The 15,008-nt window shown below is 39.2% G+C and overlaps 1 protein-coding gene across 1 annotated transcript in view; it reads left to right on the plus strand.

Moving 5' to 3' along the window:
• Positions 1-15,008, plus strand: part of MINPP1 (multiple inositol-polyphosphate phosphatase 1) — a 47,745-nt gene that overhangs the window by 7,051 nt on the left and 25,686 nt on the right. The window contains exons 3-4 of the mRNA XM_047825675.1: positions 2,907-3,004; positions 9,935-10,068. Coding sequence (XP_047681631.1) covers positions 2,907-3,004; positions 9,935-10,068 — 232 coding nt within the window. The remainder of the gene's footprint in view (positions 1-2,906; positions 3,005-9,934; positions 10,069-15,008) is intronic.

The raw sequence follows: 15,008 nt of genomic DNA on the forward strand, positions 1-15,008 counted from the left end.
AGAGTAACTTCTCAAAAATATTGTAGCTATTTAAATGCTTTTTCTTTCTTTTTTTTTTTTTTAAACATAGAGGGATGATGATGTATATAATCATTTTTACCTAATAGAATATCTGTCTTATGCAGATCTGTCTTGTTCTGAATTTTATGTTATTTCACAGGCTATATAATTGAATTTCTAGGTCAGTGATAATTAAAAACTTATTTAACCCTTCAGATTTTACTGGTGGAGGGAGCTGGGGCTAATACAGTGCAAATTCTTTTTATAGGAAATCACTTTCCTACTGAGGTTTTTTGTAGTTTGTCACTCTTTTGAATGATGCTACAGTGAACATTCTTACAGTCTGGGTTTTGCCCTGGAGAATTTATCTGTAAGTTAAATACTGTAGGTTGGAGTTGTTGGGTTAAGGACAGTGCATATTTTACCTCGACGTATATTTCCAAATTGTTCTGTGAAAGTGTAGAAAAATTTATATCAATATATGAGATGCTCACTTTTCCTATTTTATCCAACAGTGGTTACTATTAGTCATTTTTTAAATTTTTTATTTATTTTGAGAGAGGGAGTAGGGGAGTGGAGGCAGAGAGAGAGGGAGAGAATATATCCCAGGTAGGCTCCACGCTGTCAGCGCAAAGCCAGATGTGGGGCTCGAAATCAGGAACCACGAGATTATGACCTGGGCCAAAACCGAGGAGTCAGACACAACCAACTGAGCCACCTAGGCGCCCCTTTAGTCATTTTGATTTTTGCCAATTTGATTAATGAAAAATGGTATGTAGCTTTAATTTGCATGTCTTTGGTTACTTGTGAGGATGAGCCTCTCTTCATATGTGTGTTGGCTGTTTGCATTCCTTCTGGGAATTGCCTCTTCATTACCTTGTCCATTCTCTATTGGATTGTTTTTTGTTTTTCTTATTGGTCATAGGTACCCTTAATGTGTTATGGGTATGTCAATTATATGTCCTTTAATTTTGCTTTACAAAGGATAAGTCTTTTCCGTATCGTACGTTGCTAACATTTTCTCTTAATTTGTTGCACACTTTTTAACTGTGTTTATGGTGCCTTTGATTATACACTTTACATCTTTTACATAGCCATGTATGTCTTTTGTTATGGCTGTTCAGTGTTGTATTTTGCCTAGGAATCCTCCCTTAACCCAAGATTATTATATTTTCCTATGTTTTCCTTTGTTTTATTTTAGTTTTTTAATGTTTTATATTTTTTAATTTTTATTTATTTTTGAAAGAGAGAGAGAGAGAGTGAGCGTGTGTGAGCACAAGCCAGGGAGGGGCAGAGAGAGAGAGAGACAGAACCCCAAGCAGGTTCCACGCTGTCAGCGTAGAGCCCGATGTGGGGCTCAATCCCGCGAACAATGAGATTGTGGCCTGACCCGAAATCAAGAGTCGGACACTTAACCGATTGAGCCAGCCAGGCGCCCCTAGCTTTTTAACATTTAAATCTCTGATCCATCTGAAATATTTTTGTGGTTCCACAAGACTGACCAAGAGATCAGCGTGGTCATAGTAGATGGGTCAGAGCTGTAACTCCTGAGAGACTTCCTCACATTTCTGTTTTGCAGGTGGGGAGATTGAGACCTGAGAGGTTGGAGTCACTTGGTCAGGATGATTAGTGGCAGAGTTAGGTTCCGTAGCCTGTCATCATCGTAAGTGTTTTTTGGTGAGATTTTTCTGTCGACTCCCTTCTAGTGGAAGACTAGATCATTAGGATTGACTTTCACAGTTTCAGAACTGGAACTTTGGGTGTGAATGAGTCCGGCTCTTTCATCAAAGGTCCTTGGCACTTAGGAGTCACTATGGTATGTTAGGTATTAGGAATATAAACCCTTTTGTTTACATAAGAAAGGTTTTAAGTGACTTCTACGTGTATTCTCAATTAAATATTCTTTTTGTACTATGTGCTGCTTTAGGGAAGTTCTTTAAAATCAAAACTGGTTTCTTGGGAATGCGGAAAGACTCTGAAATTAAAGAATAAAAGTAAAGCGTAGGAGGCAGCCTCGCAGCGGACTTTCTTTCTCTCTCTGACACCGAGTGTCACCCATTTTGCTGTGACCGGAGAGCACTGCTCTCATCTGGTACTGGCATAGCCACCTTTCATGGCCTGGGGACTTGTTGCCTTCTTCCTTCGTGTCAAATTCCAGGTGCATCTAAATGTAATCGGCTAGTTAGCAGCGTAAAAATCCAGGTACCTTGCTCGGAAATCTGCCTGACTGAGCAGCCAAGTTTGAAAAACGGATGCTGTTAGCCGCCCCTCTCTCCAGTGTGTGAGTTCCCTGCTTGTTTCTCTCCTTCTTGACCTTTGTCTCACCTTCCTCCTGACCTGATCCACTTTGCCCGTTCTTGCCTCACCGCCTTCTGCGTTCTTCTCTCCCTTTTTATAGCCTCTCTCTGCTCCTTCGTAACAGTTACAGTGTGAATTGTGTAATGAAGAGAACTGTTCAGAACTTATTGCTGGTTTTCAAGATGAGGACTGAAAGCTTATAACTTTATGTCCCCTCCTCCAGCCCTGTAAAACGAACAAAAGCAAGTTCTGTTTAATAAGTTCTTGGATTAAACTTCTTGTTGGGTTCGTTAGGCAAATATGCCCTTAACAAACACCTCACTTGTAAAACCTGAAAAAGTTACCGTTTTGTAGAGAGAAAGCATCTTATTTTCATTGGACTGAAATTTGTACCTCCTCGTGGTTTCTTCCTGACAGTTCCTTATGTTAGGGATAGTACACAGTGAGTCGTCTGTGATGGCCAGGAAGAAGCTGAGTCGTGTTTTCTCCATGCTAGACGTGCCCAGGTCCTCTGACTGGCTGCACGTGACATTCTGTAGACATTCAGCCTTTGGAAGATTACAGAAAACAGTAACTCACAAATTTTACCTTTCTTTTTCCCCCCCCAGATTTAATTCAGGTAGCTTTTTTTACCTGTTCATTTGACCTGGCAATTAAAGGTGTTAAATCTCCTTGGTGTGATGTTTTTGACATAGATGATGCAAAGGTAAGTATTACTTTTGTAGTTTATTTGCTTTTTTTGCATGATTTTTATCATTGTTGTTGTTACTTGAAGCAGCTTTTCAAAAAATAAGCAGAGTAAGGAACATGAACTGCCTTTGATTACTTGTAATGTTCCTTGCATAAAGAGATGAATTGTTCAGATACGGCCCACACACTTATAAATAGTTCAGGTTCAGAAAACTTTGGAAAACAGTCTTCCATGGTGATGTGATTTCTGGGTCCACCCGGTTAAAAATCTATTTTGCCTGTCATCAGATTTTACTGCTGGAAAGGACTACAGAGCTGTTAAAATCCAGGTTTTCTTTTATAACAGTTTTTGTGACAAATTGAGTTCCATGGCAGGAATTCCTCTATGGTTTCTGTCTGTCTGCTTCCTATTTCCTTCTTTTTCTCCTCATTCATGTTGCCTTTTTGTGGACTTTCAGACTCTAGAAAGAGAAGGGCAGACAGGCCTCTGGTGAATTCTGGTCAATTCTGGGATGTTGGGAGCCAGAGAGGTGGGTAGGAGAGTTCATTGTTTTCACAGCACTGAGAATAGCACCAGCCGGTGGAGTGCTGGTGTCTGTGTGGATCATTCAGGAACGTGCACGTCTGAAACTTTCATCGTCTCCTGCATACACACAAAGCGTCCAGTACTCCACGCAGAAATCCGTTATTAACCTCAAATTTTGAAAAGAAGGGTACTACTTGCCAGATAAAGCAGGCTCTTAAGCTGAGAGCTAATGTACATTTGAGGGTAAACAAATGCTTTGTTCTGTAACTCAAAGACCAAAGTGACCAGCAGCCAGATGAAGGGTGATGTGATGTGTTAGTGTGCTCACGCGGGAAAGAGCAGGTGAGTGGGAAACAGAGGAGAGGGCCCTGGGTGGGTGGCTGTTCTAGGACACAGCACCAGGGCTGACGGTGCGTTCCATTTCCTCCCTGTCTGCTCCTCTCCTGTAACTGTTCAAAAACTCATCACTTAGAAACTTCTTGACCACTGGGGTGCTTGGGTGGCTCAGTCGGTTAAGCATCCGGCTCTTGGTTTTGGCTCAGGTCATGGTCTTGCATTTCGTGAATTTGAGCCCGTGTCAGATTGTGTGCTGACAGTGCAGAGCCTGCTTGGGATTCATTCATTCATTCTCTCTCTCCCCGCCCCCCCACCTCTCTCTCCCTCCCCCTTCCCCACTTGCTCTCTCTGTCTCTCTGGAAATGGATAAACTTAAAAACAAGAAATTTCAAAAGAAATTTCTTGACCATAAAATTAATTAATTATGCCCAGTATAGGTATAAACTGAAACTTCTGGTCCCCATTCACCTGTGTCAAGATACCTCCTTTTTCTCCCTACCCAGACTGCTCTAGGGCAAAAAGTCGATAAAGCAGTAATTTTCAGTGCCGTACAAATGATTGATGAGTGTTGTCAAAGGGAAATTTACCTTTTAGCAGAACAACTACAGCTACTAGTTACTACAGCTGGTGGACTATTAGGCAGGTGCCCACATGCCTCTGCTGGCCATCCTTCTCCGGTTAGGAGGTGCTGCGTCCCCCTGCTCCCTTCCCAGGCCTGGAGGCTTCCGGTTGAAGTGCAGCTCCAAACCCCGTCCCCCCCCCCCCCCCCACCCCCACCCAGTGGTGCAGATGTGCCTCAGAGCCTAACCGGCCTGGCCTCCACTGACTCATCTTCTCTCCACCTGCTTATCTCCTTCCCTGTCCCTTCCTGAGTCCCTCTCCTCTTAAATATTTGCTCTTGCTTTTTGTGCCTCCGTCTCTTCTGGGAGATGTAGTGTCACATGCTCCAGAAACCCTGGAGCTCATGATCTGGGTAACGTTCCACTTCCTCTTCCTATGCCTTGATTTCCTTATCTGTTAAAGGATGCAACTGTTGGATTACTCAGGAACACCCCTGTAATTCTAAGATTCTGTACTACTTGGCTTTTCCTGTTTTATTTATTTATTTATTTATTTTAGGATTATCCTTATATCTGTTTATTGCTTGTGAAGAGTTTTTTTTTTTTTTTTTCTGCAACTTTGATAAATTTGAAGCTGACAGAAGTTGTGAGAATAGTACAACATTCACATTCTTCACTTATATTCACTGGTTGTTAACCTTTTTTTTTTTTTTTTTTTTTTTTGCCACATTTCCTTTGCTCCATATATGGGAGTTTCCTGGTGCTGCCATAATGAATTACTGCAGACTTATAGTGGTTTTAAAACAATACACATTTATTATCCTACAGTTCTAGAAGTCAGAAGTTCAAAATGAATCTTAACAGGCCTAAAATCAGGATATCAGCACCGTGTTCTTTCTGGAGGCTCAAGAGGACGATCTGTCCCTTGCCTTTTCCAGTCTCTAGAGACTACCTACATTTTCCCCCATCACTCTGACCTCTGCTTCTGTGGCTAATCTTCTGCTCTGACTGTCCTCGCTAAATATTTATCCTAAGGATGTTTGCGATGACATTGGCCAACCTAAATAGCCCAGGGTAGCTTTCTCATTTTAACATCCTTACCTGAATCACACTTGCAAATTCCTTCTCATCATGCAAGATAATAACATATTCATAGAGTCTAGGGATTAGGATGGAAACATCTTTGGGCAGCCATTTATTCTGTCTACCACATATAATCTTGGCAGACATCAAAGCACTTCATCCTTAAATACTTGGGTATGCATCTAAGAAACAAGAACATGGCTGTAATAGAAACAAGAACATGGCTGTATATATATATATATATATATATATATATATATATATGTATGTATATGTATATATATATATATGTGATAGTGATACATAAAGGAGAAAGTTGATTTAATGGCAGTTTTCAAAAAAATAGATGAAATATGAAATAGGTATTTTTCTGTGGGATAGCTTTTTGCAACTTTGTATATATTTTATACTATAATGAGCATATCTTGATTTTCTGTCTCTTCTGGAGTCAGTTTTGGTATTTAATATTTTCTTATAAAAATCATTCAGGTTTTCAGATTTATTTGCAGAGGTTGGCAAATTTTTCTTGCAATTAAAAAAATTTTTTTTTAATGTTTATTTTTGAGAGAGGACTGTGCAAGCGGGAGAGGGGCAGAGAGAGGGAGAGACACAGAATCTGAAGCAGGCTCTAGGCTCTGAGCAGTCAGCACAGCCCAACGTGGGTCTTGAACCCACAAACCACGAGATCATGACCTGAGCTGAAGTTGGACGCTTAACTGACTGAGCCACCCGGGTGCCCCTCTTGCAATTTTTTAAACAAAATTTTTCCCCTCTGTATCTGAGATTATTTCCCCACTATTATTACTTGTGTGCTTGGATTTTCATCATTACACTAATTTAGTATTTACTGATGTCATTTTTTTCACAAGTAACAGTTTATATAATGAAATCACCCACCTTTTTTTGTCTATCTAGTTTTTATTTAACATGTTTTTAAGTTTCACCTATGATGCTGCATGTAGCTATAGTTCACTTATTTTCATTGTTGTATTGTATTCCACTATATGAATTACCACAGGTTTTTTTTAATCCATTATTTTGTTGGTAGACATTTGGGTTGTTCTCAGTTTGGGGCTATTACGGACATTCTTCTGTACGTGAATTGGGGCATACACACACACGTTTGTGAAGTTCTGTCTGTGTGTGTGGTAGAATTGCTGGATTACAGGGTGTAGAGAACTTGAAATTTACTAGATAGTGATGCCAAACTATTTTTGATGTTGTTCTAGCTTGTTTCTGTGATTATGCTTCTTTTCATATCTTTTTTTTTTTTTTTTTTTTTTTTTTTGCTTTTGACTTTTTTATTTTCTTAAGCCTTTGGAATTCATGATACTTTATTTACTCACAGTTTTCATCTGGCTGTTTCATCTGTAGCAGGGTTTTTTTAAACATTTATTTATTTTGGGGACACAGAGCATGAACAGGGGAGGGGCAGAGAGAGGCAGAGACACAGAATCCGAAACAGGCTCCAGGCTCTGAGCTATCAGCACAGAGCCCCAAGCAGGGCCATGACCCACGGACCGGACTGGGAGATCATGACCCGAGATGAAGTCGAATGCTCAACAGACTGAGCCACCCAGGAGCCCCTTGTCATATAACTTTAAAGAGTTTTGAATTTTGTTTTAGTTTACAGTTTAGTTACTTGTGGATCAGCTTGATCCTTGTGACGTTTATTTCTGAGTTTCATGCCCTAGATCTGAACTTAACAAAACTCAAAACCAAATCTTGTAAACATGCTTCTGCTGTTAAAGTGTGACGTTTCTGGGGTCTGCGTTGAAGCTGTGGATATCTGAGTGTGCCCTGAAAGTCTCTTACTTAGGCTGCTTGGAACCTGATGATCTCCCACTTTTGTGATAGCTCTGGAATTCAGCTTGTAACGCCCACAATATTCAGCAACAGACTCAAGGGGACCCCCAGATTCCTAGAGCTCTCTTCTGGGCAGCTTCCTCCTTTCTGATACTCTGCCCTGCTACTTCCATTCCCTAAGAGTCTGTTCTCCCTCCTCTGCTCAGCAGGATTCTGCCTGACATTCCTTTCCCTGTGCCTCTGGGCACAAACCTGGGACAAATTGTAGGGTTTGCTGGGTTGGTTTCTCTTCTCTCAGTGATCACAGTTCAGTGCTGATTACTCAATGACTGAAAATATTTAATTTACATATTTTGTTTTTTGGTCCAGAGGACATGCTTGGTATCAGGTAGTCCATCCTGGCATATGGCATTTCTTTCCGTATGCTGTTGTATGTTGTTTGGTGATGTTTTATTTCAGATTCATTAAAGCCTGTTTGTAGTGAGGCTGGTTTATGGCAGTGGCCTCTCCCTTGTGGGTGGTACTACTGGCCTGGGCCCATTCTTTTTCCTTCGATGGGTTTAGAACGTGAGGGGGAATTTGTGTCTGTAGCAGTGACTAGGACACACAGTGGAGGGCACAGGAATTGCAGTGCAGTGGTCCGGATTTTCTTTCCTCGCCCCTTTCCTTAGGGCTTTATTTGTTCAGGTTTGGGTACAGGCTTCTAGTAGCTTCCTAAAATGAGTTCAGAAGCTTTCCATCTTTCCCTGTACCTTGGAGTAATTTAAATATTAGGAACTAACCCTTCTTGAAGGTTTCGTAGAGCTCCTATTTAAAACCATATATACCTGGGGGCACCAGGGTGGCCCAGTCACTTGGTTAAGCATCCAACTCTGGACTTCACCTCAGGTCAGGATCTCGTAGTTCGTGAGTTCAGGCCCTGTATCCCGCTCTGCGCTGACCGTGCAGAGCCTGCTTGGGATTCTCTCTCTCTCTTTCAAGATTAATAAGTAAACTTAACAAAAATTATTTAAAAAGAAAAGAAAACAAATATACCTGGTATGTTTTAGGTAGACCTTTGTCTCTATTTTGTATGATCAGATTTTTCTGAGTCAGTTTGGGTAATTTGTATTTTCCTAGAAAAACCACTTATTTCATTTACATTTTCAAATCTTTTTGAGATAAAGTTTCAATAGTGTGCATGTATGATTTTTTAAAAATCTTTAGTCATATCTCCTTTTTTATTTCTGACAGTTTTTGTTTTATTTTCTTGAATGGATTTGACAGAACTTTAATTCTTTTAATGTTAACTCCTTCCTTTTAAAAAAATGTTTACTTTGTCCCTTTTGCTAACTTCTTGATTTAATTGCCTTTTTAATATCTCTTTAGTTTTGTTTTTGGATTATGGCAATGACTTACCCTGGCCTTTGCTCTTAAAGTTACAATAAAACTACTACTAGTTTTCTCTGGGGGCTTTTTCAGAGAAGAATAACTTATAATTACTACAGAGGCTTCTCTTGTGTCTCTTTTAATTGCACGTTTTAGTTCTCTAGTTTTGGTGTTTATCTGATCAAATGATACGTGAGTGCAGAGTCTAACATTCAGAGAAAGCCTGCCTTAATCACCAATTCTAATCCAGGACCTCTCTCCATAGCGATCAGTCATTGCTGTCAGTTTAATATGGACCTTTTAACCCTTTTCTGTGCTGCTGTTGATAATCTATGTCATTCTTAGAACAGCATAATGTATACATGTAAGTATGTATGTCTTGGTAATACAAGGTATTATACTGTATTTATTATTCTCAACCTGCCCTTCTCATTCAGTACATCCTGGAGATCCTTCCACATCAGTGCACAAAGATCTATAATACAGACGTTTTAAATAACTGCATAGTGTTCCATAGTATGTGTATACCCTAGTTTAGTCAACCATCTGCCTATTAACGAAATGTCAGTATTTCCAGGAATCTTTTTTCCATTCGATAAGCAGTGCTGGTGTTAAGACATTCTTACACATTCTCTCTTGTGTTCCTCTGTGACTAAAACTTCCTAAGAAATGGAATTAAATGGGTCATAGAGATGTATGCTTTTATGGAGTTTGCCGACTTGCCCTTTAGAACAACTATGCCAGTGTACATTCCTTTTCTGTATTCTTGGTCAAATTTCATTACTAATTTTGCCGTACTGACACATGAACCAAAGTAACTTGTCTTCTGTCTGGTTTCTATCTTCATAAAGTTCTTAAAAGTTCCTAATCTGCTGTTGGCATCTTTCTGTGCTGTAATAAATAACCTCCTATGTGTATCCTTTTTTCTTTTTTCTGTATATATATTTGCTATCACTTTAATTTTCGCAGAAAGGGGAAGTGAGCATGTCTTTAACCCTCTGTCCCGCGGTGTCCTGGGTGCTGGGTTATGGCATGAGTGCTCCTCACTTGCTCTCGTATGCCCTCCTCTACACTCCCACGGCTTGAGTTTTTGTGTCATCATAAACCTGTATGTGTCATGGACTTAAAATGGCAAATATAAACTCGACATACTTTGTGTAGAATGGCAGTTAAACAACGTAATCTTTTCTGAGAATCACTGTTAAATCGGGGAATCTGTTTAACGTTAAAAAAATGTAATAACGATTTTTGAAATTTTCATTTTTAGGTATTAGAATATTTAAATGATCTGAAGCAATATTGGAAAAGAGGATACGGGTACACCATTAATAGTCGGTCTAGCTGCACCCTGTTTCAGGATATCTTCCAACACTTGGACAAAGCAATTGAACAGAAACAAAGGTAAAAACTTAATTTTTTTTAACGTGTCTTCTTAAATGCTCAACTGAACTTCTGGAAAATGTTTTATAATGGGTGATTTCAAAAATAGTTTTGGGCCCCGTAGCTGTCTCTGTCGGTAGAGCATCCGACTTCGGCTCACGTCATGATCTCACGATTCGTGGGTTTGAGCCCCGTGCTGGCCTCTGTGATCACAGCTCAGAACCTGGAAGCCTGCTTCGGTTTCTGTGTCTCCCCCTCTCTATGTTCCGTCCCCCACCTGTGCTCTGTCTCTCTGTCTCTCAAAAATAAAGATTAAAAAAAATTTTTTTAATAGGTTTTGCTTGTGTTTTTAAAAAATAATAACTAGACATACAAAAGAATGAGATGACATATGTGAGTTATGAGATATATATACCCTTTGTTCAACCCAAGACCTAGAACGTTCCTAATAATTCGCATTTGCAGTGCTTCCCTTTTCCTGCCTCCTTGTGTTCCCTCTACTCTGTGTCCCCTATAACCACTGTTCTGAATTTGCTGTATATCAATGCTTTGCCTCTTTAAAAGTAGTTTTTATTGTAAATGTATGTGTGCAAACAATATGTTTGGTTTTGCTTAGAGTCATATGCCTGTTGTCTTCTGGGACTTCCCCGCCGCCCCCCCCCCCCCCCCAGCATTACATTTATAGTGTTCATCATATTGTTACCTATACTATAAAGTCAGAAAATAAACAATTTTATGTGGCGCCTAGGTGACTCAGTCGGTTAAGCATCTGACTTGATTTCTGCTCAGGTCATGATCTCATGGTTTGTGGGTTCGAGCCCCACATCAGGCTCTGCAGTGACAGCACAAAGCCTGCTTGGGATCCTCTTTCTCCCTTGCGTGTGTGTATGCGTTTTCTCTCTCTCTCTCTCTCTCTTTCTCTCTCTCAAAATAAACTTAAAAAAATAAACATTTTTACTATAGTACAAGATTCAATGATATGTGATATTCAGTAACTAAATACCACAGTTTATGCTCTCTTGTCAGTGGACATTGGTAGTTTCTATTTTTTGCTGTTATGAAATAGTGTAATTAATTGTACATGGCTTGTGGTAGGAATTGCAAAATGTTTTTGAGTAAGACTCTCTCATGGAAAATCTTTTGTTAATCATACTTTTCAAGTTTTTTTTTTAAAAACTTCTCATAATTTAAACCTGATAGAGTCTAAACCCCATTTTATTTGACAAATATGCTTCCGTGAAAGCTTATGCATTCATAATTAGAGACAAAAATGCTATAAAGATGGAGACAGAAAGATGGAAGATTGTGTGTTTGATTGTGTTTGCAATATTAAGTTTTTCATATATACATGTAGAGAGAGAATTTATGTGTGTGTGTGTGTGTGTGTGTGTGTAGCTCCAGTTCATGAAGTTTTCTTGGGTTTGATGGGAGTTAGGGAGAAAACTCAATTGAGTATTTAGTTTCTGCTACCAAATGATTTTTGTGGGGCAAAATAGTCAAGGCAAGTTCTATCTTTGAGGTAAGCATGAACTTTTTCCTACTTAGTTTTATGAGTGGTTTATAACCCATAGACTTCATAAGATAACGGATCTTTTCTATTTGTTCATTGTTTCTGTCTCATTGTTGAACGTGTTTTGGGAAACTTGAAATTGTGTCAGAAAGATTCTTGAATAACTTTTTGTAAGATTTGCTATTATAATTTGATGCCAGATTTTAAGGTTAAGTTTATCTTCATGTTTCTTTTATTTTTAAAAAAAATTTTTTTTTCAACGTTTTTATTTATTTTTGGGACAGAGAGAGACAGAGCATGAACGGGGGAGGGGCAGAGAGAGAGGGAGACACAGAATCGGAAACAGGCTCCAGGCTCCGAGCCATCAGCCCAGAGCCCGATGCGGGGCTCGATCTCACGGGCCGCGAGATCGTGACCTGGCTGAAGTCGGACGCTTAACCGACTGCGCCACCCAGGTGCCCCATCTTCATGTTTCAAAATGAATATTACATTACAGAGTGAATTAAAGATGACCCAGATAAATGAAGAGATATACTATCTTTATGGATTGGAAGATGGATTGATCATTTGTAGACTGAATGCAATCCCTATCACAGTCCGTAGGTCTCTTTGTAGAAATTGAGAGGCTTATTCTAAAATTTATACAGAAATGCAAAGAAGCTTAAGGAGCTAAAACAATTTTGAAAGAGAAAACAACAATAAAAACTTAAAAATATTTCACTTCAAAACTTACTATAAATCTATAGCCATAGACAAAAAGACCAATGGAATAGAATCAAGTCAATAAATAAACTCATAAATAAACCCTTACATGGTCAATTTGCAACAAAGATGCCAAGGTCATGCATTGGAAAAAAGGATAGTCTTCAGCAGTTGGTGCTGGAACAGTTGGATAACCATGTGTTTAAAATGACACTTAGGCCCTTCCTTCACACTATACAAGAGATAAAACTGTGAAACTCCTAGAAGAAAACATGGAAGTGAATCTTTGTGATCTTGGATTAGGTCAATATTTCATAGCTAAAAAGCCTGAAAGCTCAATCTACAGCAAAACTGATAAAATGGACCTCCTCAAAATTAAAAATTTTTGTGCTTCTTGGGGTGCCTGGGTGGCTTAGTTGGTTGAGCATCCGACTTCGGCTTCAGGTCATGATCTCACAGTTGATGAGTTCAAGCCCTGTGTCGGGCTGTGTGCTAATAGCTCAGAGCCTGGAGCCTGCTTCGGATTCTGTGTCTCCCTCTCTCTGCCCCTCCCCAGCTCATGTTCCGTCTCTCTCTGTCTCAAAAATAAACATTAAAAAAATTTTTTTTTAATGTTTATGCTTCTAAAAATACTATTTGCAAAATGAGAAGATAAGCTATAGACTTGGAGAAAATATTTGCAAAATATACATATATGTTTAAGGATTTGAATCCAGAATACATAGAGATGTTACCTCCCAATAAGGAGACAAACTAATTTTTAAAAAGAGCATAAGATTTGAATGGACAGTTAAGAAGATATGTGGATGGCAAATAAGTACAAGAAAAGATGCTTTTAACATCATTAGATGTTAAAACCACAGTGAAATACCACCAGTATATTCCCAAACTGGTTTTGAAATGATTTGGAAAAAAAAAAAAATATATATATATATATATATATATATATATAAATAATATAAAATATATATACATATAAATAATATAAAATATATATATATATATATATATATATATATATATATATTGGTCTCTTCCCCAAGTTCTTGACATAGGGCTCCTGAAACCCGTGGAATTTCCTGGGTGATAGGCGTATCTTTTGTTCTCATGAGGCAACTTTGGGTGGCACCCTGGACAGCTCCAGGATGAGCCTTGAAAGACCAAGACTTGAGTAAGAAGAAGCTTGCAATTTTCAGCCCTGAGCCCCATTCTCTTGAGAAGGAAGGAGGATTGGAAATGGAGTTAATGATGAATCATGCTTGTGAGATGAAGATGTCATAAAAATCCAAAAAGACGTTTGTGGTTTCGGGAGCTCCTGGGTTGATGAACAAGTAGATGTGCCGAGAGAGTGAACTATTATGTAGTCCATGCCTCAAGAGGGCGTGGAAGCTCCATGCCCCATCCCACAAACCTGGCCCTACCCATTGCTTCCATGTGGACATTCACCTGTATCCTTTATCGTATCCTTTTGTAATAAACTGGCAATGTGTTTTCCTGAGTTTTGTGAGCTGCTCTGGCAAGTTAATAAACCTACAAATCCTTTGATTTGTAGCCCAGTTGGATAGAAGCTGTGTGTAACCTGGGACTAACACTCATACTTGCAGTTGGTGCCTGGAAGGGGAGGGAGGAGCAGTCTCGTGGGACCGAGTCCTGAGTGGAATCTGACACTGGCTCCAGGTACACGGTGTCAGAGTTGAGTTAAATTGTAGGATGCCCGGCTGCTATCACAGAATCGCTGGGTGTGGGGAAAAAGCCCCACATGTTTGGTATCAGAAGTGGTAGCAGTATGTAGTGTGAGAGTAGAGGAGAAACACAGGAGGGGAAGCCTGGGTGTTTTTCATACTCACTGGCTAAAATTTAAGCTAAAAAGAAAAAAGACTGTCCTAAAAGTTGGCAAGATGTGTAGGAACTAGAAGCTTTACACATTGCGGGTGGGAATGTAAAATTTCTTACAGCCACTTGGGAAAAGTTTGGCGGCTTCTTAAAAAGTTAAACATAAATCTACCATGATTTAGCAAATTGAGTCCAAAAGTACCCAATAGAAATGAAAATACATGTCTGCACAGACTTTTATGTGACTGTTTATTGCAGTATTTTTCATAGTAGGTAAAAACTGTAAACAATTCCTTTGTCCACCAGCTGATAAATGAGTAAATGCAGGTCTTACGTCCGTGTGATGGAATACTACTCAGCAATGAAAAGGAATGAATTACTGACAGATGCAGCAAAATGAATGGCTTCTAAGGTATTATGCTAACTGAAAGAAGCCTGTTGGAAAAAGGAGGGGGAAAGAATGAAATAGTCTTTTGGTAAAAGTGGAAATAATTTTTAATGAGTTTAGCAACTCAGAAAAATGGAATCTTTCCTTAGAAATTTTGACAGGATGACTCCAAAATGCTTATGACATGTAATTGCTTGAAATGTGTTTTAATTATCAGTTCGCTTCCCTGCCTTGATAAAATACACTAAAATAATTGAGGAGTCAAAACAAAAAATCAGGGCTCTTGCAGTTCCATGAGATCATCTGGATTACTGTAGACAGGACAAGCCGGTTTTTGTGTTAAACAGTTTTGTTTTTTAGAGCCCATTTTGGTTCACAGCAAGATTGAGCGGAAGGTAAAGAGACTTCCCAACATTCCCTTCCCCATAGCCGTCCCTACTATCACAATCGCCTACCAGAGTTACTTTTTAAAAACAGGTTTGAGAAATAGTTTCTATATCGTGTAGTTCATCCATTTACATTGTGCAC

Source organism: Prionailurus viverrinus, chromosome D2 (assembly GCF_022837055.1).
Source record: "Prionailurus viverrinus isolate Anna chromosome D2, UM_Priviv_1.0, whole genome shotgun sequence".
NCBI classification, from domain to species: domain Eukaryota; kingdom Metazoa; phylum Chordata; class Mammalia; order Carnivora; family Felidae; genus Prionailurus; species Prionailurus viverrinus.